General features: G+C 38.8%; 1 protein-coding gene across 1 annotated transcript in view; it reads right to left on the bottom strand.

Annotated features, from left to right (window-relative positions):
• Positions 1–24739, bottom strand: part of fam135b (family with sequence similarity 135 member B) — a 409679-nt gene that overhangs the window by 157860 nt on the left and 227080 nt on the right. Inside the window, exon 5 of the mRNA XM_069922246.1 lies at positions 17070–17140. Within this exon, the coding sequence (XP_069778347.1) occupies positions 17070–17140 (71 nt within the window). The remainder of the gene's footprint in view (positions 1–17069; positions 17141–24739) is intronic.

Below are 24739 nucleotides of genomic sequence, written 5' to 3' on the forward strand. Positions count from 1 at the left end.
CCAGAGTCGCTGAGTGCCTGTGGATTCACCTCCAGCATTCCTGCAGCTTCCACAGCCACCAAGATGCTGGTCCATACCATCAGCAATCTGAGCTCTAGATCCAAAATTCCTACACGATCACAAAGTCTCCAGTGCCCTTGGCACCTTCTTGCATCCCAGTTCTGATACTTAGTACCCCTTCACCCACTCTTGAGCCAGTCACCAGCAGTCCACAGCCTAACGTGAGTCCACTGACCATGAACACCAGCAGCATGAGTTCCTTGCCTCCAATCGCCACCTGTGTGTTCTTCAGCTTCAGAGCCCCTCACTGGTCACCATCCCATAGGTCCTCCTCTGCCTGTCCTTCTCAAAGCGGGAGTGGGGGGGGGTGGACTTCCTGTTTCTTTAGTGCTCTGCACCAATCCTTGGCTTCCCTAGAATCTGGAACCCCCCTCGTGGCCACTGCCAATCATAGGTGCCACCATCTTGGGGCCAAGACCCTGTTGCCACAGGATTTAAAAAAAACCATGTGATTCAATTCTCCTATTCTCCCAGCATTTCTCCCTTCACATCCTAAGCTCCCCCATCTTGTTAATATTGATACTCTCTCTTCCTCTCCCACTTTGTCTGGCAGCTCATTCAGCTGCCTCATTGTGCCTCAGATCTCCACCTTCTCACTTGAAAATGTTGTCCTTTAGCGTTAGACACCCCTACCATGGGAAACAGGCTCTCACTGTGTACTCTTTCAATCCCTCTCACAATTTTATATGAAGTGTCATTTATCAGCCTCTCATTCCCAGTAGCTTTTCCCAACACCATTCCTTCATTCCCTGCATCTCTTCTTTAAGCAGCAGTACTCTCCAATTAGCTGCAAGAGTGCTCCATGCATTGCCCTGTCCTGCTAGGTGTATGGAGATGCAAGATCTTGCAATGGATAACATACAACAGATGCTGAAACTAATATACTGGTCTAAGAAATTTGGAACTGAAGGCTGAAATCTTGTTGGACTTGAACTGTGCAAGGATGGCACAATTTTATTTGTTACCATTAAGGTTTAGGAAAGCAACTTCTAAACATCTTTTGAAACAAGCATTTTTTTTTTGCAGACAATGAAATGCATCCATATTTTGTATCATCCAAGGAGAGTTGGAGCATCACAAGTGCCAAGTTCAATGAAAAATGGCTGGAAAGCCAACTTGGATTTTATGAACTTAATTACTAAATAATAGATTCTGCCCTTGGGTTACTGGACAGGAATGAGATCTCCAGTAGATGCTAGCATGGTAAACAATTCTTCACTATTATCTTGCAGCTGTTCACAGCAGTCAATAAAAAAAAGGTTTCTCTGCAGCTACACCAGAAAACAGAACCTCATCTCAGATATTCTTTTCTGGCTGGAAAGATCTAATGAGTAATATACATCACAACGTTTTGTGCTGGGCCCTGAACATTTTACAATCTATATTTCTCTGAAGGTACGGTTACTAAATTTGCTGATGACACAAAGATAGGTGAGAAAGTATATTATGAAGAGGACATAAACAGGCAATAAAGGGATATAGATGCCCTACTCCCTGTTCTCCCTCTCTTCCCCATCCATCCATCTTTCCTCCAGCTCTCCACCCCCTTCCCTCTCCATTCAAAGAGCCATTCCCCTTCCTGCTGTTTGCTGGTCTGCCCTCCCTCCTTTATCCACCAATTACCTCCTGCCTGTGGGACAGTGCTCCTCCCCCTGCCTTTCAGCACCCCTCCCCTACCATTTTGTTCAGGCACCTGCCTACATTTTCCCACACCTCAATGAAGGGTTCAAGCCTGAAACATTGGTGATGCACCATTATCTTTGCTACATAAAGCACATTGTTTGATCTGCTGAGTTTCTCCAGCATTGTATTTTTACATCAACCACGGTGTCTGCAGACCTTTGTGTTTTACCCCAATAGATAGGTTCAGTCAGTGGGCAAGTGAGTATAGCAAATGGAGTATAATGTCAGAAAACGTAACACTGTCTATTTTGTCAGGACAAAAAAAAGTAAAAAGGAGCATAGTTTCTAAATGATAAGAGATTGTAGACTCTGAGATAGAGAACAATATAGGTGTCCTGGTAAATGATTTGCAGGTAGAGAAGCAATTTAAAAAGTTAACAAAATAACTTTTTATTGCAATGACAGCAAGGAGGATGCTCGTCATTCATAAAGGGCACCAATGAAACTAAACGTTGAGTGTCGTGTACAGTATTGCTCTTTTTATTTAAGGAATGATGTGTTTGGAAAAAATTCAGAGAAGGTTCACTAGACAAAGAGGATGAATGATCAGTTTTTTAACGAGGAAAAAATTGGATAGACAAGGGTTTGTTCCAGAGGATCCTGGAAGTGTGAGGTGACACTTATTTCATGGGCATCTGCACTGTTTCCACCTCATCTGTGGGTCACCTCTCTTTTAATATGATCTGCAAATATAGAGAATTTGATGGCATCTCCACAATGACCATGACTACACTGGACTGCCAACCACAGAAAACAACATTTTTCAAGAAACTTGACCTTGCAGTGGTATAGGATTAAGATCAAGTCATCAAGTTTATTGTCAGCTGATTCCACAAGTGATCTCCGATCCTCAGTGCAAAACACGCAGACACACAACCAGAATAACACACATACAGGCAAAAAATACGCATGCAGGACAAGTATTCATAACTACAAGTAAATAAATAGTGTTTCGTGAATATAACAGTCTTGGATGGTTAATGTGAGCAGTTGCTTTAGATTAGGGTTAGAACACATACTATTCTTTCATTGCTTTATTTGATTGACAGAGGAAATATAATTACAATAAAAGATGAATCACAATCTTATGGTCATTTAACAAATACATGGAGCTGAAGACGCATAATCATATGAGCGACAAGATCAGGTGTCCTATTTCTTTGTGCTTTAGTGGTTCCTGCGGAGATTTCTTCTGTAGTTTTCATTCATTTAAAGAGCGACACATATTCTCTGTTCAACTACTTGTGTACAAGGGGGTGTTCACACTAGAGTAATCCTGGCTTCATTGAGTGGTTACCACTTGGTACCAGGAATCCACTTCAGTTAGATCATTTCTAAGTATTCCTGCAGTTCTCTATCAGAGGCCTCCTTTATGCTCCCTGCTCTGCCATGCTAGAAATATCAGCACCCACAAAATTGCCTGATACCATCCTGTCCAATTACCAATCTCTGAATACCAACACCCTCCCCAACTCAACCAAACACTGAACCTACCTATCCAAGTTGACTATTCAAACCCTAATCACAATGTAGACTCACTAGGCAATTTGAATACAGTTACTCTTTGAGAACCAACCCTTTCCTTGTGATCAATCATCCTCTCTTTTGATTATTGCCCCGCTGTCACTATCTTTCACCATCCTGACCTGTCAAGCCTTGCCTTAACCCACACATGTCAAACTCTGGCCCGCGGGCCAAATATATTTGGCCCGCAAGATCATTTCAAAAATGTATTAGAGGTGGCCCGCTGGCCGCCGCGCCAGTATAGCGCATGCACAGTAATACAACAAATCCCAGAATGCATTGGCGTCAGCCTGCTAATCACCCCAACCTCCTCTGTTTACGTTGCAGGGTCTCACCGTGGACTCTGGTTTTGGAGCCTGGCCGGTGTCAGGGGAAGCCAAGGCCACTTCCCAGTGCCCGGAACCGAAGGCCTCGGGCCTGACCTCGCCAGGACCGTTGCCCACTCCCCCTCCCTGCCGCAGGCCGACCCGCGACTCACGGTGACGGGGCCGCTGATCCGCCGAGATGCTGCCCTGCAGCGAGAGCCGATGCCCCCGCACTGCCGTTGTCCAACCTGATCACCCGCAAACCCCCGCCCTCCCGCACACTGGCCCGAGTAAGTATTATGAACTTTAATCTTAGGATAAAACGATCTTCCAATAGTTTCATGTCACAGTGATAAATATATTCCTGGTTAAAAATGGTCCTGCACCTGGATACAAGCTCATTAGGCATAAAACTTGAAAAGTGTGTAAATCAAAGGATATCTGTACCAATGGAAAAAGGGCATGGCAAATAACCCTGCTAGAGTTCATGCCCACAATCAGTCACCCATTTGATTGTTTCAGGAATCATGTTATTCTCCCACATTCTCAATAGCCCTCAGATTTTACTATTCAACAGCACACTAGCAACATTTGACAAATCCTCAAAAGAGAAATATTATTTATTGAATATTTTATTTCTCATTTGTTAACGCTTCTTCTGGAAAGAGTTTATCCAAAACTATTATTAAACATTTATTTTAATAAGAAAAAGTTTAACATTACATATGTTGAAAGAAGAGAAAAAATGCAGATGTTGTTGAAAATTTTCAATAAATATTTAGTTCAGCCCTCGACTTAGTCCAAGTTTTTAATTTTGGCCCTCCGTGAATTTGAGTTTGACACCCCTGACCTAAACCGAAACCTCCCTTCAAGCCAATGATCAGTAGTGACGCTTTCACTCACCTCTGTATTTCTCTGCCTGTTGACCTCTTGGCATTAGGACTCAACCTGAGGTTATGTGGTTTCAATTTAGTTCTACACATTGGCACATTGTGCAAAGGGAGGGCCTTCCCTCTCGTGGAAAGCTGCAGATGGTTGGGAAAATGGTGCTGGTGTAATTCAAAAGGTCAGGCAGCATCCAGGAAAAAGCAATAAGCAGTCAGCATTTGGGGCCTGACCCCTTCATCAGGGATCCAAAGATCAAAAAAGAAGAAGGGAGGAGAACATAGGTGATAGGTGAATGTCAGTGGAAGGGGGAAAAGAGGTAAGAAAACCACTTTCTGATAGGAGGAAAGTAGCGAAGGGAGCAGCAAGCCGGATGTAGGTATTGGTGAATGGCAGGGGAAAGAGGAGGAGAAGGAAAGGACAGAGAAATGAGGGAAACCAAGATGGGGGTAGGGGGAGAAAAAAGTGGGAAGGAGGTTACCGAAGAAAAGGAGAAGATGATATTGATGCCTCCTGCCTTCTGATTGGAGACTGCCCAGAGAGAATATCAGTGCTATACCTCTCACGAACATTTTCAGTATATATATCTTAGCAGCAGGCCATTGAGAACAGTGGACATTGGCCCAGCATGAACCAGCAAACTAACACACCCAAAGTGGAGCCCTTTACTTTCTAATGTTACAAGCCCAAAGGACCCCAAAACCCAGCAGCAATAGACAATCACAAAGATGTGGCTTTAAAAACAAAAGTTATTTTTAATCAACTTCAAACATGAAAATAGAATCAAACGTTAACTTAACTATATTCTTATACTATACTCTATACTAACCCAAATTACCCCCTTCTAATTCTAAGCACACGTGTTTGTAATGTGTGTGTAAAAAGAAAAGTATTTTGCTTCACAGTTTAATCTCACTTCTCCTTCTTCCAAGTTCTCTGGTTGCAGGCAATCACCATACTGTGCACAGAATTTAACATGTATAAAGTTCACCAGGCTTGGTGCTTGAAAGGTAAGTGTTTACCGCTCAGGAAGGTTCTTGTAGGGTTTGCAGAGAGATATTTGTTGCTCCAGGATTTCCACAACTGAGGTACCACCATTAGTCACCTCAGGGTCTCGCTGATGAAACTTGTCCCATCAGGGTCTTCTAGATGGTAACCACTTTCTTCAAGCTACCATAGAGTTCCATTCCTTCCTCTATTTCAAGAGAAACATCAGACAGATAGCACTTCCAGCCATCTACTGCTCTGGAACTTGCTTTCATCAGTTTCAAACAGTTTTCCCTGGATTGCACTTTTCAGATACTTGTCAGTGACCCATACACTGACTGACTGACTGAGTTGTTAACTCAACTCTCTCTCTTTTGCAACTGAAACTCCAAAAAGGGCATGTGACTCATGTCTTGCAAAACCCCCACCTTCTCCAGAAAACAACAGGAGTTCTTTCTTCTTCTCAAGTTGTTATCTTAGGTAAACAATCCAGAATTGACCTTTTTGTGAGCACTTTGCAGAAAGGGTACTGATAGACAGCATGACTCCAGCAAGGCAATGGTCAAGCATTTTATGAAAGCAGATCATTTAACACCTACTTGTGCTTACATCCTCCAGAAATCTTGCAATGTGAATTCTTCAGTCTTTCAAATAAGATCTGTTTTAAAGTGTGTGTATGTATGTGACCGACTCTAAATCTTATAAATTCTCCCCAAATATTAATATTGTTACAATAAGCAGTAATGTCACCATGCAATCAATAACTCAAAGCCTGATTTCTTCAATGACCTCCTTCCTCTATGGCACGCCAATTTCCACTCACACAATCCCAGGTCTTCCAGAGTTCTTCAGTCCTAACCATCCTTTTTCTCTTATCCTCAATGCAGCTTAAAACTAACTTGTTTCTTTCTCAGTTCTGAAGAAGGGACATTGGTCTGAAGCATTAACTCCCATATATCTTTCCGCACATGCTGCGTAACCTGCAATACTTTTCCAGTACTCTGTTTTTGTTTCAGATTCCCAGCACCTGGCTCTTTTTGATTTTCACCTGCTCGTCTGATTTTGCATATCTGCTTTAAAATCTTTGTCCTTTTCCCCAAGCTCTTTCTTTCCCTTATTGCATCAAACACCAGCTATTTTCTCCAGTGGCCTGAGCAATCTTGACTGGGTTTTTGGCACTATTCCATTAATGCTAGAGCTTGCAGCTTCGACATCTCGCTCTTCAGAGTTGTCTCCAAAATCATTCCCTTCCAAACCGTAAAATAATTCTACTAACTCCAAATGGCTTTTCCACTTCTAATATGGGTTTGGAGAAACGTAAAAAAATATACATAAACCTTTATGGCTTTTTGTAGCTGTGAATCAAAATATAGACCCACCCATATATACATATCTACCCAAAAAATTTAACCCTCCCTACCTCATAACCTTCCATTTTTTCTTTCAACCATGTGCCTGTCCAAGGGTCTTTTAATTGCCCCTATTGTTCCAGCTTCCATCACCACCCCTGGCAATGCATTCCATGCACCCACAACTCTCTGAGTAAAACTTATCCTTAATGTCTCCTCTAAACTTTCCTCCCTTCACTTTGTACAGATGCCCTCTGGCAGTGATATGAAGAAGGGTTTCCTCGCTCAGATGCTCGTCAGTGTTCACAAAGATGCTTCAAAGGGGTATCGATGTTCACTAATTGATTACCCTTCCAGAACTGAAATCAACTGATTTCTGCTCATAAAAGCAGTTAAGAAATTTGCTAATCAAGAAAAAACATTAATTTGGAGTAGAGGACTGGTTCAAAACAGTAGATCGAGGGCCAGCATCATTCTTCTTATTGTTCTTGTTTCTACCTCTTTCTAATGATTAAAACTTCGATATCTGCCCGATGATAAAGTTTTGTAAAAGGAGCCGAAGACGTTGTGCCTGATTTAAATTCTTATTGTTTATTAAATGTTTGTTCAAAGGTCAATACAAGATGGTCATGATAGCAGTTGATTAACGATGGGTCACGTTGTTTGGTTGCTATCTGAACCAAGGCAGCAGTGGTGTTAAGTAACAGACTAAGGGATTGAAAATCTAACTCGAGTTTTTGCAGTGACATGCTTTCTACGCTCCCTGTCCTACGGTCTCAATGAGGAGTTCCGAGCTGAAATGTCAACAATTTTTTCACCTCCCACAGATACTGCTTGATGGCAGATTGATTGATTTTGCTCGATATTCCAGCACCCACAATCTCCTTGTTTCAGATCGCTGTGAAAATGTCTTCCTGCATTCAACAGCCTTGATTACTAATTTAGACCTCAGGGGCAGCACTCATGCAAGTCACAGCCGCATTTGGGGTGAAGGTAGCCAGAATAAAACACTTCCTTGAAAAGTGAAGAATTACTTGAGTAAAGTGGCCACATAAAATTTCACTCCACAACCATTCAATAAGGTGTATCAATTCCATGCATATATCAGAGCATTATATGATATTTTATGGCTAGCCTACAGATTACTGAAAAGTGCAAATTAAAATGGCAACATCCAGATAAATGAGTCAAATACTATAAGTTAAATATTTTAAATTGGGAAAGGCTGGGTAACAATGGGAAGTTCAGACAGAGATTATTTAATGTGCCTGCAGATTCATTTATTTTGACAAATCTTGCTTCTTTACTGCAGTTAACTGCAGGTTTGAGAAATGATCAAATAGATTTTTTTTGACAATGAGCTTGGATTGCCATCAATTGATAATGTAGAGGTGAAGCAATGCAACAAGATTGCTTAATAACTATTTCAGAACATGTACTGTATGTGCTCATGTGCACGAAGATAGTCTTCAGAGAGCAACGTTGTCTTATTTTCTGCACAATTAGACATAACTAACTCCTGATAAAAACATTTTAATACCTCATACTACAAAGCTCTTTGTCATGAAATCTCATCATAGCAAATTCAATTCTGGATCTCTCTTTTTTGTTGTCAATTATTCAGCCATGTTTCATTGAATTCTTTATGCAAAATAACAGGATATTTATTTATTGCTATACATTTGGTCCAATGAAGCAAGTTGACATTTTCATCAAGCTTACCTTCCCAATGAATAAGGGGACTGGGGTTAGATATTCTTAAATAGAGAAGATCAATGCTTAGAACATGGAGTGTGTTTGAATTTATCGGCAGAAAGAACAGTAGGTGGAAAGAGGATAGGAGATGGGAGGAGTCCAAGAATGAGGGGGAGGTTGCAGATTGATGGAGGAGGATGGTGTGATGAGGATACAACTGATGAGGAGACTAGAAATTAACAGGTGGAAGCTGGAGAAATTAGTGGAAGAGCGGCACTGATTTTGGATGAGTAAGTATAGACAAGGGAGATGTAGAGGATGTTTGTATGCAGCATGAGGATGGACCAGAACAGTTTACTAGACATCTCTAGTAACAAAAGGAAAGTCAAAGCCTCAGCATCCAACAGTGGCCTTTGTAGGGATTAGTTCTTTAACTAATACCAGGCTTCTAATTATGATATTCCCTGAATCTTGAATGTGTACAAACCTTGCAATGGAGCAGTAAAATTTACATAAACAGTATCAAGGAGTACACAATATAATAATGTATTACATGCCCAGCAACCTCTATGTAAGTGCACACACACATAAAGAAGAACAGGATCTGATTTGAAATTAGGTTATAAATAAAATACACTTGTAGAAAGAATAAGCTTGTTAAGCTTTACAAGGGAATTTCCACAATAGTGTCCCTAATGAGCCAATGGACTACAGGGTGTGAGAATATCTCCAATTTTATAGATCAGAACACTGTATGAAGAAAGTCCTTCTTCTATTTGTTCCACAAGGAGAAGCTATTATTGTCATTGATAGGATTGGACTGTAATTTGCAGATGCAGGACATAGAGTAAGGATCTGGGATCATGTGGGTGAGTGATTATTTACTATGCTACCTCTTTACTAAACTTGATCTTACCAGGATGAACTGGCAATGCCCAATGGGGAGATTAGGCCTGAAATTAGATAGATATTAGGAATCAGAGAAAGGGCTGTGTGAGTCAGGTAATTTCTGACAGGATGCATAGATGGAAGTGGGAATCATGATAGGAAATATCACACCCCATGGAATATGCAACAGAGATCAAAGAAAAAGAACATTGGTATCAATAAAACCTGACAGCAATCAGATGGTGGCAGAGGGGTTATCCAACAATCAATGATATTGGCTGGCCTGGGGTCATGGCATGTTCAGTGAAATGGTCATACCTGCAGGAGCCAGATGGATAAGTGTAAACATCAAATACATTTAGAACTTAAGAATGCTTACCTAAAGAGAATATCGGCCCTAGCCTCCACAGCAAGGTAAGATCAGTTGCTTTTTCATTTCAATCAAAATAGGCCTCAATATTCTTTTCCACTGGGAAATCTTTTTTTTTTAATTCTTTTATTTTTCACACTATGAACCATATTAATCAAAATACACACAAACATTTCCCTATTGAATATACACAGTGTCATTTTCTCCCCCTTTATCCCCCCTCCCTTCCCTCCCTCCCTCTCACCCCTTCCAAACCTTTAAATTGTTTATTTTATACAATACAATAAACCCATTAAACAATGTCATCACCAATGAAAATAAACAAGAAAATTGTGTCATCTACTTTTACTCACTGGATCAAGTTATTTTGTCTTCTTATCATTTTATCTTTTTAGGGGGTGGAGGTGGGCGGTAGGCCCTCTCTGTTGTGCTCGTGTACGGTTCCCAAATTTGTTCAAATAATGTGACTTTATTTTTTTAATTATATATTATTTTTTCCAATGGAATACGTTTATTCTTTTCCATGTACCATTGCTGTACTCTCAGGCTCTCTTCTGATTTCCAAGTTGACATTATACATTTTTTTACTACAGCTAAGGCTATCATCATAAATCTTTTTTGCGCTTCATACAGTTTGAGGCCTAATTCTTTACTTCTTATATTACTTAGAAGAAAGGTCTCTGTATTTTTTGGTATGTTGCTTTTTTGTGATTTTAATATCTGATTTAGATCTTCCCAAAATTTTTTCACTTTCTCACATGCCCAAATTGCATGTACTGTTGTTCCCATTTCCTTCTTACAGAGAAAACATCTGTCTGATAATGTTGGGTCCCATTTATTTAACTTTTGGGGTGTGATATATAGCCTGTGTAACCAATTATATTGTATCATGTGTAACCTCGTATTTGTTATATTTCTCATAGTTCCGGAGCAAAGCTTTCCCCATATTTCATTTTTTATCTTTATGTTTAGATCTTGTTCCCACTTTTGTTTGGTTTATAGCTTATTTCATCATTTTCTTTCTCTTGCAGCTTGATTTACATGTTCATTATAAATCTTTTAATTATCATTGTGTCTGTAATCACATATTCAAAGCTGCTTCCTTCTGGTAATCTCAGTCTGCTTCCCATTTTGTCCTTCAAGTAGGTTTTCAGTTGGTGGTATGCAAACATTGTACCATGAGTTATACCATATTTATCCTTCATTTGTTCAAATGATAATAAATTATTTCCCAAAAAACAATTTACCATTCTTTTAATTCCTTTTCTCTCCCATTCTCTAAAGGAAATGTTATCTATTGTGAAAGGGAACAGTTGATTTTGTGTCAATAATAATTTTGGTAGTTGGTAATTTGTTTTTTTTTTTCCTTTCTACATGAATCTACTTCCAAATGTTGAACAGATGGTGCAGTACTGGTGAACTTCTACATTGCACCAGTTTTTCATCACACTTATAAAGTATTTGTTCTGGTACCTTCTCCCCTATTTTATCTCACTCTATCTTGGTCCAATCTGGGTTTTTCCCTTGTTTGATAAAAATCTGATAGATATCTTAATTGTGCTGCTCTATAATAATTTTTAAAGTTTGGTTAGCACTATCCTCAGTTTCCCCCATTTCCATAAGAATTTCCTTATTATTCTCTTTAGTTCATTGAAGAATTTCTCTGTTAAGGAATAGGTATTGTATCCTTGGGAAGATATTCATTTTAATGCAATTTACCCTTCCTATCAATGTTAGTGGTAAATCTTTCCAATGTTCTAAGTCATCTTGTAATTTCTTCATTAATGGCTGATAATTTAATTTGTATAGATAGCCTAGAGTATTATCTAGTCTAATACTTAGGATTGCTTGTGTTTGCCATTTAAAAGCTGATTCTTTTTTAAACTTTGTGTAATCCTCATTATTCATTGATATTGCTTCACTTTTATTTGCGTTGATCTTGTACCCTGATATTTCTCCATATTCCTTCAATTTCTTATGTAATTTTTTTATTGATAATTCTGGGTCTGTTAAGTATACTATGATGTCATCTGCAAATAGACTGATTTTATATTCCTTCTCTTTTATTTTTATCCCTTTTATTTTATTTTCTGTTCTTATCAGTTCTGCCAATGGTTCAATTGCTAAAGTGAACAGTGAGGGAGATAGTGGACATCCCTGCCTAGTTGACCTGCTTAATTTAAATTGGTTCGATATATATCCATTTACTGTCACCTTCGCCATTGGTCCCTTATATAATGCTTTAATCCAATTAATATATTTCTCTGGTAGGTTGAACCTCTGTAATACTTTGAATAAATAATTTCATTCTACCCTGTCAAAGGCTTTCTCTGCATCTAAAGCAATAGCCATTATTGGTGTCTTATTTCCGTACTGCATGGATTAAGTTAATGAACTTACTGACATTGTCCGTTGTTCATCTTTTCTTAATAAATCCAGTTTGATCTTGGTACACAGTCATCCAATCTGTTTGCTAATAGTTTTGCTATTATGTTATAATCTGTGTTAAGTAGAGATATTTGTCTATATGATGCTGGTGTAAGTAGATCTTTCCCCATCTTTGGTATTACTGTAATTATTGCTGTTTTACATGAATCTGGCAAGTTTTATGTTTCTTCTATCTGGTTCATTACTTCCAGAGGAGGAATTAGTAACTCTTTAAATGTTTTATAGAATTCTATTGGGAGTCCGTCCTCCCCAGGCATTTTATTTTTCAGTAGGTTTTTTAATATATCTTGTATTTCTTCTATTTCAAATGGTTTTATCAATTTGTTTTGCTCCTCTTGCAATTTCGGTAGTTAAATTTTAGCTAGCAACTCAACTATCTTGTCTTCTTTCCTTTCATTCTCAGTTCGGTATAATTGCTCGTAGAATTCCTTGAAGTTTTCAATGTTCTCTGTGGGTTATATGTAATTTGTTTGTGCTTTTTCCTTGATGCCAATACCATTATTTTAGCTTGTTCTGTTTTAAGATGCCAAGCTAGTATTTTGTGCATTTTTTCTCCTAGCTCATAATACTTTTGATTTATTTTCATTATGTTCTTCTCCACATTATACATTTGTAGTGTTTCGTATTTGATTTTTTTTGTCTGACAATTCTCTTCTTTTTGTTGTATCTTCCCTTGTTGCTAGTTCTTTTTCTGTACTTACTATTTCCATTTCCAACTGTTCTATTCCCCGATTGTAGTCCTTTTTCATCGTAGTTACATAACTTATTATCTGCCCTCTGATGAAGACTTTCATTGCATCCCATAATATAAATTTGTCTTTCACTGATTCCGTATTTATTTCAAAGTACATTTTAATTTGGCACTGAATAAATTCTCTATATTCCTGTCTTTTAATTAGCATAGAGTTTAATCTCCATCCATATGTTCTTGGTGGGATGTTCTCCAGTTCTATTGCTGATTACAGGGGTGAGTGATCAGATAACAATCTAGCTTTATATTCCATTTTCCTAACTCTCCCTTGGATATGGGCTGACAGCAGAAACAGGTCAATCCTTGAGTATGTTTTATGTCTACTTGAATAATATGAGTATTCCTTCTCCTTTGGGTGTTTTCTCCTCCATATATCCAAATGTTGCATTTCAATCATTGATTTAACCATAAATTTGGCTACTTTGTTCTTTTTGCTAGTCTTTTGTCCAGTTTTATCGATCTTTGAGTCCAAATTAAGGTTAAAGTCCCCTCTTATCAATATATTCCCCTGCGTATCTACAATCTTCAAAAATATCTTGCATAAACTTTTGATCCTCTTCATTAGGTGCATATATATTGACCAAATTCCAGAGTTCTGAATATATCTGACACTTTATCATTACATGTCTCCCTGCTGGGTCTATTATTTCCTCCTCTATTTTGAGTGGTACATTTTTATTGATTAATATAGCTACACCTCTTGCTTTTGAATTATATGATGCTGCCATTACGTGCCCTACCCAGTCTCTCCTTAATTTATTATGTTTCCTGCACGAATGCTATATCTATTTTTTTTCAGTAAATTTAATAACCTCTTCCTTTTGATTTGGTTATGTATTCCGTTAATATTTATAGTCATATAGTTCAACATGGCCATCTCATACTCTGTTTACATCTCATTTTCGGTTCTTCACCACCACATTTCCACTTTTCCCCATTTTCATTTCTCAGTTTTCCTTTTTTTAAACGCACTGTATGACAACACTTTTAAAACATAAAATACTTGAACCACTCCCACATCTAAAATTCCCTTAACCCCAAGTGTTCCCCCCTCACTGAGTTGCCCCTTGCCGAGCAACCACAACTCCCCTCTCCATTCGGACTGCGAACCCATTCGCAAGTGTCAACTGATTTCCCAGCGACTGTTATTCTCTCCCACCCAACCCTCTCCAGAAAAGACTTTTTATCTTTGCATTACAACAAACCTCCCCCTCTTTTCTCTTTTTATTTTTATTTATTTTTTTAACCCCTCTTCTTTTTTCCCCCCTTCTCCCTTACTTCCCTTTTCTTCCCTCCTTTAGTTCTTACTTATATCGAATCCACGCTGCTGAAGATCCAACTGCGCTGGGTAGGTCACGTCTGCAGAATGGAGGACCATCGCCTTCCCAAGATTGTGTTATATGGCGAGCTCTCCACTGGCCACCGTGACAGAGGTGCACCAAAGAAGAGGTACAAGGACTGCCTAAAGAAATCTCTTGGTGCCTGCCACATTGACCACCGCCAGTGGGCTGATATCGCCTCAAACCGTGCATCTTGGCGCCTCACAGTTCGGCGGGCAGCAACCTCCTTTGAAGAAGACCGCAGAGCCCATCTCACTGACAAAATACAAAGGAGGAAAAACCCAACACCCAACCCCAACCAACCAATTTTCCCCTGCAACCGCAGCAACCGTGTCTGCCTGTCCCGCATCGGACTTGTCAGACACAAACGAGCCTGCAGCTGAAGTGGACATTTACCCCTCCATAAATCTTAGTCCGCGAAGCCAAGCCAAAGAAAGAAAGAAAGAATACATTATTTTTACTTCTTTATATGTAGTTTGTCATCATTTTTCATTCTTGTTACATCTCTTAATTTCTCTTTCTGTCTTGCAGGCGTTCTGTAAATTCTCGTGCTTTGCTCTCCCGGGATAACTATTTTAAGCACCACTAGATATCTTAACATAAATTTATAGCCTTTTTTCCATAAGATCGATTTTGCTGCGTTGAACTCCTTCCTTATTTTGGAGCTCAAAACTTATGTCTGGGTAGAAAATTTTTTTTGACCTTTGTATTCCAGTGGTTTTTTGCCTTCTATCATTTTATTCATTGGCTTCTCCAATATATTTTCTCTTGTCGCGTATCTCAATAATTTTAATAAAACAGATCTTGGTTTTTGTTGTGACTGTGGTTTTGGGGCTAGTGTTCTGTGTGCTCTTTCTATTTCCATTCATTCCTGCATTTCTGGCATTCCCAGGACTTTTGGAATCCATTATTTTATAAATTCTTTCATATCTTTGTCTTCTTCATCTTCCTTAAGGCCCACTATCTTTATATAGTTTCGCCTACTATAGTTTTCCATTATATCCATCTTCTAAGCTAACAACTCTTGTGTTTCTTTATTTTTTTGACACTTTCTTCTTATTTTCTTTTTAAGTCATTCACTTCCATTTCTACCACCATTACACATTCTTTCACATTTTCTAATCCTTTCCCTACATCTGGTATGATCAGCTCTATTCTACTCACTTTTTCTTCTGTACTTTTCATTTCAGTAAATACTAGTGTCAACCATTCCTTTATTGCTTTCATTTGTTCTTTTTTTTAAATCTATGTTCTGTCCATTCATTTTACCTTCTATTCCTCTGTGCAGAGTTTGGTGTTCTTCTTCTTCTTCGGTGTCTGCTCGGGTTTGTGTCTTCTATTTCTCTTCCTTGTATCTGTGTCTCTTCTAACTTTCTCATTGAGCTTCTTGCCTCACTTTGTTTTTTTTTCCATGGTGTCTTGATTTTGGTCCTCTTCTTCTAGGTTGGTTATCTGTTGGGCCTCCTGCTTCTGTTTTTTCTTTCTCATCCCTCCCTTTCCCATTGCTTTCTTTTTCTTCCAGCTGGGAGCCCTGCTGTCGGGCATCTCTCAGCTGTTTGTGCTGTGTAGTTTCATTCCACAGCTGGTCCTCCCTCCGGTCGGTGCTGTCCTTGTTGTGCGCAGTTGAGCACCTCTGTTTGGCTCAGTGAGCCATTTTTGCAGTCCCGCGGTTGGTAGGTCGCGACCCTGCAGGGTTTCCTCTAACCTCGGGAAGCAGGCTTCTCTTTCCATGGCGGGTCCCTGCTTTTTCGTGCGGGTAAGGCCTTCCCCTTTCTCTTCCAGCATCTTTCCTTCTTTTTTTTCCCCGTTGTTTTTGGTTTTTCTTTCTTAGGTGCCATTTTCTCCACATGTTTATCTTTAACTTTTTGTGTTCTGTGTATCTGGGGCTTTGCTTTTTCTTCACTTTTTTTCTTCTTTTCTGGATAGGGCTGATATTCTCCTACAGGCCACTACTCCATCACGTGACTCCTTTCCACTGGGAAATCTTGAAGGCGGAAATGAAATTGCGCGAGTGACATCAAAACAATCACAGACTGCTGTTTGACATCGCGGCACATGCCCGGTGACCAGTGAATGCATGCCCATTCTATGAAATGGAGGATTCACTTTGAATTTATGGACATGCGCCAAATGTTTACAAAGGACTCTGTCAGGCTTAGTAAAATGGTTAAAATAAAGTGCACTCACATGGTCTACAAAAATGGTCCACTGCATCAGAGAATTTCTGGTCCATCAAGATTTCGCAAACAACATTGGGACATCATAAACAAGTGATTTAAAAGCAAATACTGGAAATCTCAAATTTTAAAAAAATCTGTAAATAACATCAGGTCACATAGCATCTATAAAGAAGAGAAAATATTCTTTTCCCCTCTAGCATTTTCTATTGTTGCTTTATTATTCATAACAATTAATGTGTACCAATTTTTTTTCTGGGGTTTTGAAGGTCAGGATTTCTGAAGTATGCCAAATAATGCTAAGGGATTTCAACTGAATAGAAAACAATGCAATTAATTATCTTTTCTAAGAGATAGGATCTTTCACCATGCAGCAGTCCCTTGATATCGTCTATTATTCTGTGGTCAAGTCTGGAAGAGAAGCAAGAGTAACACCAGTGGACCATTAATAGACACTGGTCACTAATGGATGGAAATCATTGATTCTTAATTCTTGCTGATGCATTTCTAACCACATTCCACGGCTGCAGAGACTCATAATGTGAAATTAACCAATTTAGCATTTTTAAAAAATCTTTCTTTTGGAGAGTAAATATATATTACTCACTGCTGCTCAGAGTCTGTGAAATGTAAATCAAGTTTCAGCTGAAAGTCCACTTCATTCAATGCTTCTTCCACCTGCAAAACAAGTAAAAGGATTAAACAGCCTTCTCAGTGAACAAAATATAAAGCATCCTAGTCAGTGTCAAAAGTGAAAAGATTTCAAATTCTCCTTCCAAAAGTGTAACATCCTCACCGACTGTGGAAATCCTGAGCTCATGACTAAACAGGGAATGAGATCCTGGGACGGAATCGAGAAACATTCCTGGGAGGATGCATAAGCCTAGCAAAAACCTGGAGAAAGAGCAAATAATTTCCGACTGTGCTCCTCCCTTGCCCCCCCCCCACCCCACCATTTTGTTTGGGTGTGTGCCTACATTTTGAGTATATCTTGATGAAGAACTCAAGCACGAAATATTGGTTATGTATCTTTATCTTTGCCATATAAAGTACCCTGTTTAGCTTGATGAGTTTCTCCAGCATTGTGTTTTTACTTCAACCAAGGTGTCTGCAGAGTTATGTGTTTTACTCCTATCTCCAGCATTGCCCACACACCCTCTCCAATGGCAAAGGCTACGGAAATGACAATAGCCTTAGACCCTTACTGAAAGCTTCCTTGAAATTGAGGAACTGCCTTTAATGAAGAGAGGAAAATTGTGTGAATGTCGACTAAAAAATTCCTGTTAACCGCATCTGTACTGAGAAAAGACTGGCTAAATTAGGATGTTGGTCACCCAAAGATTTTCTGTTCATATTTAAAAAAAAATTAAATGGTTTAATTAACACACCCTCCAATTGAATTGATCTCTTTCCTCTGGGCACCAAGGAGTGTGGAAGAGGGTCAGATGTGAAAGTGGTCACCTTGGTTTATGTATGGGTGGTGAGCATTATTATAAGGATGTGCTGAAATAGATTTTGCTCATCTGAGGATGGACTTCCATAGGCAGATCATGATTAAGTTTGAAGGTTATGAGAAATATCTGTAATTATTTTTATCTGTGCATAAAAATTCCTTGGAGGATTTTTTTGGTAGATGGACTGCAATGCAGAATTCAATATGTTAGAAAATGAACTTGGAAAAATATGATAAAGTGATATAGTCATTTATTTCATTTGTTTCAAAAATTGAGACAATCACTGGCTATTAGGCAACCTTTACCTATTAAAGATGGTCTCTGGCATGTCTTTTATCTGAAACATTAATTGCTTCTCTTTCCACAGATGCTACCGAACCTGCTAAGTGTTTCCCTTATTTCCTGGTTTTATTTCAGATTCCTGCTGTTTTAGAAAATTTTCATTCACATATTTTATTTCAAATGACCATATAACTATAACCATATAACCATTTACGGAGCAGAAACAGGCCATGTTAGCCTTTCGAGTCCGCACTGGTTCACTGATTTTGTGCGCCCTCTTCAGGCATTGGTCCCGGTAGATCTTCATTCAATAACGATGGACGAATTCAATACAGGTCACTAGTATATTTCTCCTCTTTAAACACCAATTGGCTTTGATTTATTTCTGTTGCTTCTGATGTCCATTGTACGATTGTTTCATTTTACTCCGTATCTGGGAGTGGTAAACGGGAGAGGGCACCTGCATGGTTATTCTGTAATGCTGATTTGAAGAAGACCGCAGAGCCCACCTCAATGTCAAAAGACAAAGGAGGAAAAACCCAACACCCAACCCCAACCAACCAATTTTCCCTTGCAACCGCTGCAATCGTGTCTGCCTGTCCCGCATCGGACTTGTCAGCCACAAACGAGCCTGCATCTGACGTGGACTTTTACCCCCTCCATAAATCTTCGTCCGCGAAGCCAAGCCAAAGATTTATGTTTTAAATCAAAATTGTATGCTACCAATAGCATCGCCCACCTTTGAATTTGGGCTGCTGCTACCATCAGTATTCCTTTTTTAGATCCCAATATTAGACTCAGTGGTTTGTTGTCTGTAACCAGCATAAACTTTTGTCCATATAGGTACTGGTGAAATCTCTTTACCTGAAGATAATGGCTAGCCCTTCTCTTTTTAATTGAGCTTAGTTCCACTCACAAGCAGTTAGTGATCGAGAGGCATATGCCACGGGTTGCTCTCCTTTTCCCATTTTCTGTGACAGTACGGCCCCCAATCCCACAGGTGATGCATCAAATGGTAGTGTCAGTTATTTGTCAGGAATGTAATGGATTTTTTACATCAATTATATTTGACACCTGAAAAATTTAAAAAATATGGTTTTAATGAATCAGATTTGTGTTTTAGATGTGGTGATACGGTTGGAACTTTTTTTCATGCTGTTTGGTCATGTATACATATACAATATTTTTGGAAAAAAATTCAATCGTTTTTAGAATATCTGTATAAGATTAAAATAGTTTTGGATCCAACAGTATTTTTATTGGGTAGTTTGCAACCTCTGAAAGGCTTGGGATTAAATGAGTTTCAGCTTGCTTTTGTATATTTAGCTTTATCCGTAGCGAAAATATGTATTGCTAGTATGTGGAAAGATACAAATATGATTGATATTAATAGATGGTATAATGAGATAAAATATTGTTTAATACTGGAAAAAATTACGTATGTTTTGCATGATAATTAATAAGTGGCTGTTATATTCGGAATATTTACATTCCAATTTATATTGATTAGATTTTAATATGTATATTTAACTTTTTTTTAAATATCCTTTCTTTTTTTGTTTTTATGGCTCTCCTTAGGAGAGTTGGCTGAAGGGGGGGGGGGGTTCTCTTTCTTCTTTTCTTTTTTTTATATTAAAAAAATGTTCATGTTCATGTTTAATTGCTGTATATGTCATATATTATGTTTTATAATTTTAAGGAATCAATACTTCTGAAAGGTTTGTTAACTGCAGTACTTATCCAAGGGCAAACCACCTGGAAATTGGTAAGTTAGAATTCCATGCCTTTCCAAGATGGATCATTTCCAGACCGGCATACACTTTCTGTGAAATGTCTGACAACTCCTTGCTTGCAAAGGAGAATATTTATAGGAAATCAATGACTCGTTCAATTAAAAGTTCTGACAAACAATAAACCCCAGAAATTAGTATATTTGAAAACGTAGTCTCATGCCTAGTATGACACATTTTAAGTATGTGAAGTACCTGTACAGTAAAATCCATGTTATCCAGAATCCAAGTAACTGTCAGCCTCTAGCAACCAGCAAAACAAAACTTGGAAAATAAATGGGTTAAAAATACAGGAGTTTATAATCAGCATGCCTCACCATTAGTTCTCCATTCATGCAACACGCAGTCTCAAGCAACCAGGAGATTCACTTATCCGGCATCTACCAATACCCATAGGTGCCGTATACCAGGGATTTTACTGTATCTGGGAAGTAGTGATCATCTGTAGCTATGTTTTAGTTTTCCAAGAACATCTTAAATAGAATTAGTGCATGCAAAGTCTTCAAGCTTGAGAGGAAATGGTGTTATCTCTGGGAATTAAAGTCAAGTTCAAATATTATTTCTAAAAATGTCTAATTAAATATTGAATATTGATCCTATCACTCAAGTAAGTGGTTACATTTTTTTGTCAGAAACAAAAATATTTGGATAGAAAAAAACTCCAAAATGGTCTACTTTTCTAAAATGAAATCATTTAAGAATAAAATTAAAAAGACTCTGGATTGCCCCATCAGTAAGTGGCTTGTTGCCAGTAAAACATTTATTTTCATTATTGAGTTGCATAAATGATGAAGCCTTCATCATCAAGTCTGTGATTATCTACCAGAATTCTCACAATATTGAGTCTTCTGTGAGATTTAAGCAACACATAATTTATTTTATTATTTATCAACTTTCTGTTTATTCCATCATCCAGAAGAAAAGATACATCCTATGAATCCTGTGAGACTGGCTGAGTTCTTCCAGCATGCACTGCGTGTCATGTAATGCTGTACACTTTAAGATCTGATTTAGGAGACAGCTGTTATCTGCTATGAGAAACTCCATTTCACTGACTTTCAGGTAATGAGTTCAGAATTAAAGATGCTCTAATTTACTTATACATAAAGTAAAATGAATGGAATATAACACTGTTGGATGAGATCATGGGTTATAATCCGACACAAAATAAAGTTGCTTTATTAAATTCACAGCAGAGAGCAACTCCCCACAGAAGGGAAAAATATATCATCAATACTAGCATTTTCTCACAACATTTTTAAGCCCCCCCCCCCTTTCATTTGATGTAAGTATAAATGATGATTGTAAGATCTAGAAGGAAATGTAGGTCTAATAAATTTAGTGAGGATGTTACTCTCTGGACAGAGTAGAGGTGGCAAAGTTGTTTCCCATGGTGGAGGAGTCTGGTACAAGAATGCACAAATTCAGGACTGAAGGGCACCCATTTAAAACAGAGATGCAGAGGAACTTCAACAAAAGAGTGGTGAACCTCTGAAATTTGTTGTCTTGGGTAGCTATGGAAGCCAGGTCGTTAGGTGTACTTAAGGCAGACATTGATAGATATCTGAATAATCAGGGTATCAAGGGTTATGGGGAGAAGGCAGTGCAGAAGGGCTCAGTGGGAGAATGGGTCAGATCTTGATGGAATGGCAGAGCAGATTCAAAGGGCCAAATAGCCTCCTTCTGCTCCTATATCTTACGGACAACAACCCAAAATTCTGTGGTGAATTTCTGATTGCTACATGCAAAGACGGAAGTAGTGATTCCAACTATTGACTTGGAGCTGATAATTGACCACAAAACCACAAGCTTGCTCAACTTTTTCTGTGAGGTTCTATGAAGTAGCCGCTTTAAACGCAAATGTAGAAACACTAGATTACCAGTGTTCCTTCAATATTCCGATCACGTGGCACATTCGATGAGACACATGTGTAAAACAGGTATATGAAACTCTACAGATAAGGTTACCAGTTCAGTTCCCTGAAACATACATAGCAACATTGTTCTCTTCATTTTATTGATTTCCATTAATATTAAAACACTTGAATTGAATCCCTTTTTGTTCTTAACAAGAACTCTATGAGTCTAATCACTCAGTCGTCAAAACTATTTAACATACTATTTATTTCAATACATCAATATAACAATATTGCTTACTTCACTTTCCTTCTCTCCAAACTATCCTTCAATTTGGTTTTGAAGGATTTTGCTCTCAGTTTCCCTGAACCCTTCATTTCTCCACCAAATACACTTTTCTCCAGATCTAACTTTCAAACAAAATGAGTCAACACTCCTATTTCTTTCTATGATCAGAAATGTATCTAGGAATAATATTTAAGATTCTAATTTCCATTTATTGTCATACACACAAAATTGACAAAAAAGAAATCTTTCCTTTGTTTGGCCTGTGAAGGTACATCAGGAGGCACAGTGCCACAATAGTGCCACTGTCAAGACAAGAAAGAAGGAAAAGAGAATCCCTTCTGGTATACCGAGCATCCATTGATTCCACTGCCCCCTCTAATAGTACCACCTTCTCTGCCTCCAACACTTCCATTGCTGAATGGCCTCCGCTTCTGTCCAGCAGTGAAACAGAGCCACACCTACTTGACCGCTGGTTCCCAACTCTCAACCCCCCTCCCCCCCGAAGAATTAGGAAGCCTGAGTCCCTATGAGAACCCTGCTCACCATCGCATGTTTATGATCCTTGGACACGACTCCTGGTTGCTTCCAGCATCACGTGGTCTGGCATGAAGGCATCAGCCACTGAGCCTCAAACTGGTCCACTGTTATTGTTTCCTATGTCGGAAGGTCCTTCTCATCAGGGAGGGGAAGTGGGGGGGGGGGTGTTCTCCCACTCTTGTGATCTTCCCTGAAGCCACAACACTCAAAGTTGGGTTGTCAAACGGGGTCATCTATGTAAAATCCCTCATCGAAACCATTCTATGGGCAATGTCCTCCTGCACATCATGGTGCAGTGGGACCCCGTGGAGGAGCACTGAAAGGCCCAAGCCTGCTCAATGCTCTTCCAGGGTCTACACCTACAGCAGCCCTACCATTACAGCTGCTACAATAGGGGGTGTCATCTTGATGTGAATGTTACTGTTGCAATGTTGACAATAATTGTTCTGCTGCAATATTGAGGAGCTTCATTACTTAATAAATATCTCAACAATAAAGGAGAATAAATAGAACACACCTAGCACTAGCTCCAATGATCATACTATTAGTTTCTGGTCCTCCAGTCGAGATTCAAAATTGGAGGAAGGCCAATCTCTAGAAACATGGTCTGGGCTTAGTTGTTGTCTGTACTTGGTAAGTGGAAGGTCTTCAAAGGTAAAATTTTGAGTATACAGAGTTGATATGTTCCTGTCAGGATTAAAGGCAAAGTTAACAGGCCTAAGGAACCTTGGTTTTTGAGGGGCATTGGGGATCTGGTTAAGAAGAAAGAGGTGTATAGCAGGTATTGGCAGCAAGGAGCAAATGAGGTATTTGAGGAGTATAAAAATGCAAGATAAAACTTAAGAAGGAAATCAGGATGGCTAAAAGAAGACATGAAGTTGCTTTGACAGGTAATGTGAAGGAAATTCATTAGAATTTCTACGGGTAGATTAAGAGCAAGAGACAGAATTGTTGTTCAAGATGTTTGGCTATGTATGGAGTCGTAAGAGTTGGGGAAGATCTACTGTGGAATTTTTTCATCTGGATTTACTTTGGAAACAGGCACAACATATCTAGGGAAATGAGGCAATCAAGCAGTGAAGTCATGGTTAAATTCCCATGGCCTGACAAGGTATTCCCTAGGACCTTGAGGAAGGTGAGTGCAGAAATTACAGGGGGTCTGGCAGGTATAGTTAAAACGTCCTTAGCCACAGGTGAGGTGACAGAGGATTCAAGGGTAGATCATATTGTCCCTTTGTTTAAAAAAGGTTTCAAAAATAACCATGGAAATGAAAGGCCAGTGAGCCTGACATCAGTAGTAGGTAAATTATTGGAAGGCGTTCCACGATATCGGATAGGGAAAGGATAAACAGGTTAGGAGTTCATTCCCTGGAGTGTAGAGGGATAATTTGGGGGAATTTCTTCACACAGAGAGTGGTGGGATTATGGAACGTGCTGCCAGCTTAAGTCATGATTTAACTTCAGATTTTTCTTTTTTAATTTTGATATACAAACTCAATTTTTGCATTTAAAAAAATTTGGACAGAGACATGAATGGAGGGATAGGGATTGGGTGCATGTCTGTGGAACTAGGCACAGACTAGAAGGGCTGAAGGGCCTGTTTTCTGAGCTGTAATGTTTTACGCTTTTATGGAAAAACTTGAGGAATGTCTTTCTTCATGAACAGAAACACCTCCTGTTAATTGAATAAGCTACATCTCTGATGAAATTATCTTTATAAACTACTTTAATTATCGCAATACCAATGTAATTTACAGACAATTATGACATAACATGTACGAATAAGAAAAATGAAAAAGATGCCAGGGCATCAAAGGTTAGGGGGAGAAGGCTGGGCAGTGGGACTGAGTGGTAAAATGGATCTGCTCACGATTAAATGGCAGGGCAGACTCAATAGCCTATTTCTGCTTCTATATCTATGGTCTTACAATCTATGTCTCATAGAGCTGACATGAGTTTTGTCTGAAAGCATCACCCAAAAAACTTTAACTTGTGAAATTAATTCTACTTAATGAGAAGTGATTCAACACCTTTGATTATAATGATACAAATCATTTGTGTCTAATGTA

The sequence above is a fragment of the Narcine bancroftii genome, chromosome 2 (assembly GCF_036971445.1).
Source record: "Narcine bancroftii isolate sNarBan1 chromosome 2, sNarBan1.hap1, whole genome shotgun sequence".
NCBI classification, from domain to species: Eukaryota; Metazoa; Chordata; class Chondrichthyes; order Torpediniformes; family Narcinidae; genus Narcine; species Narcine bancroftii.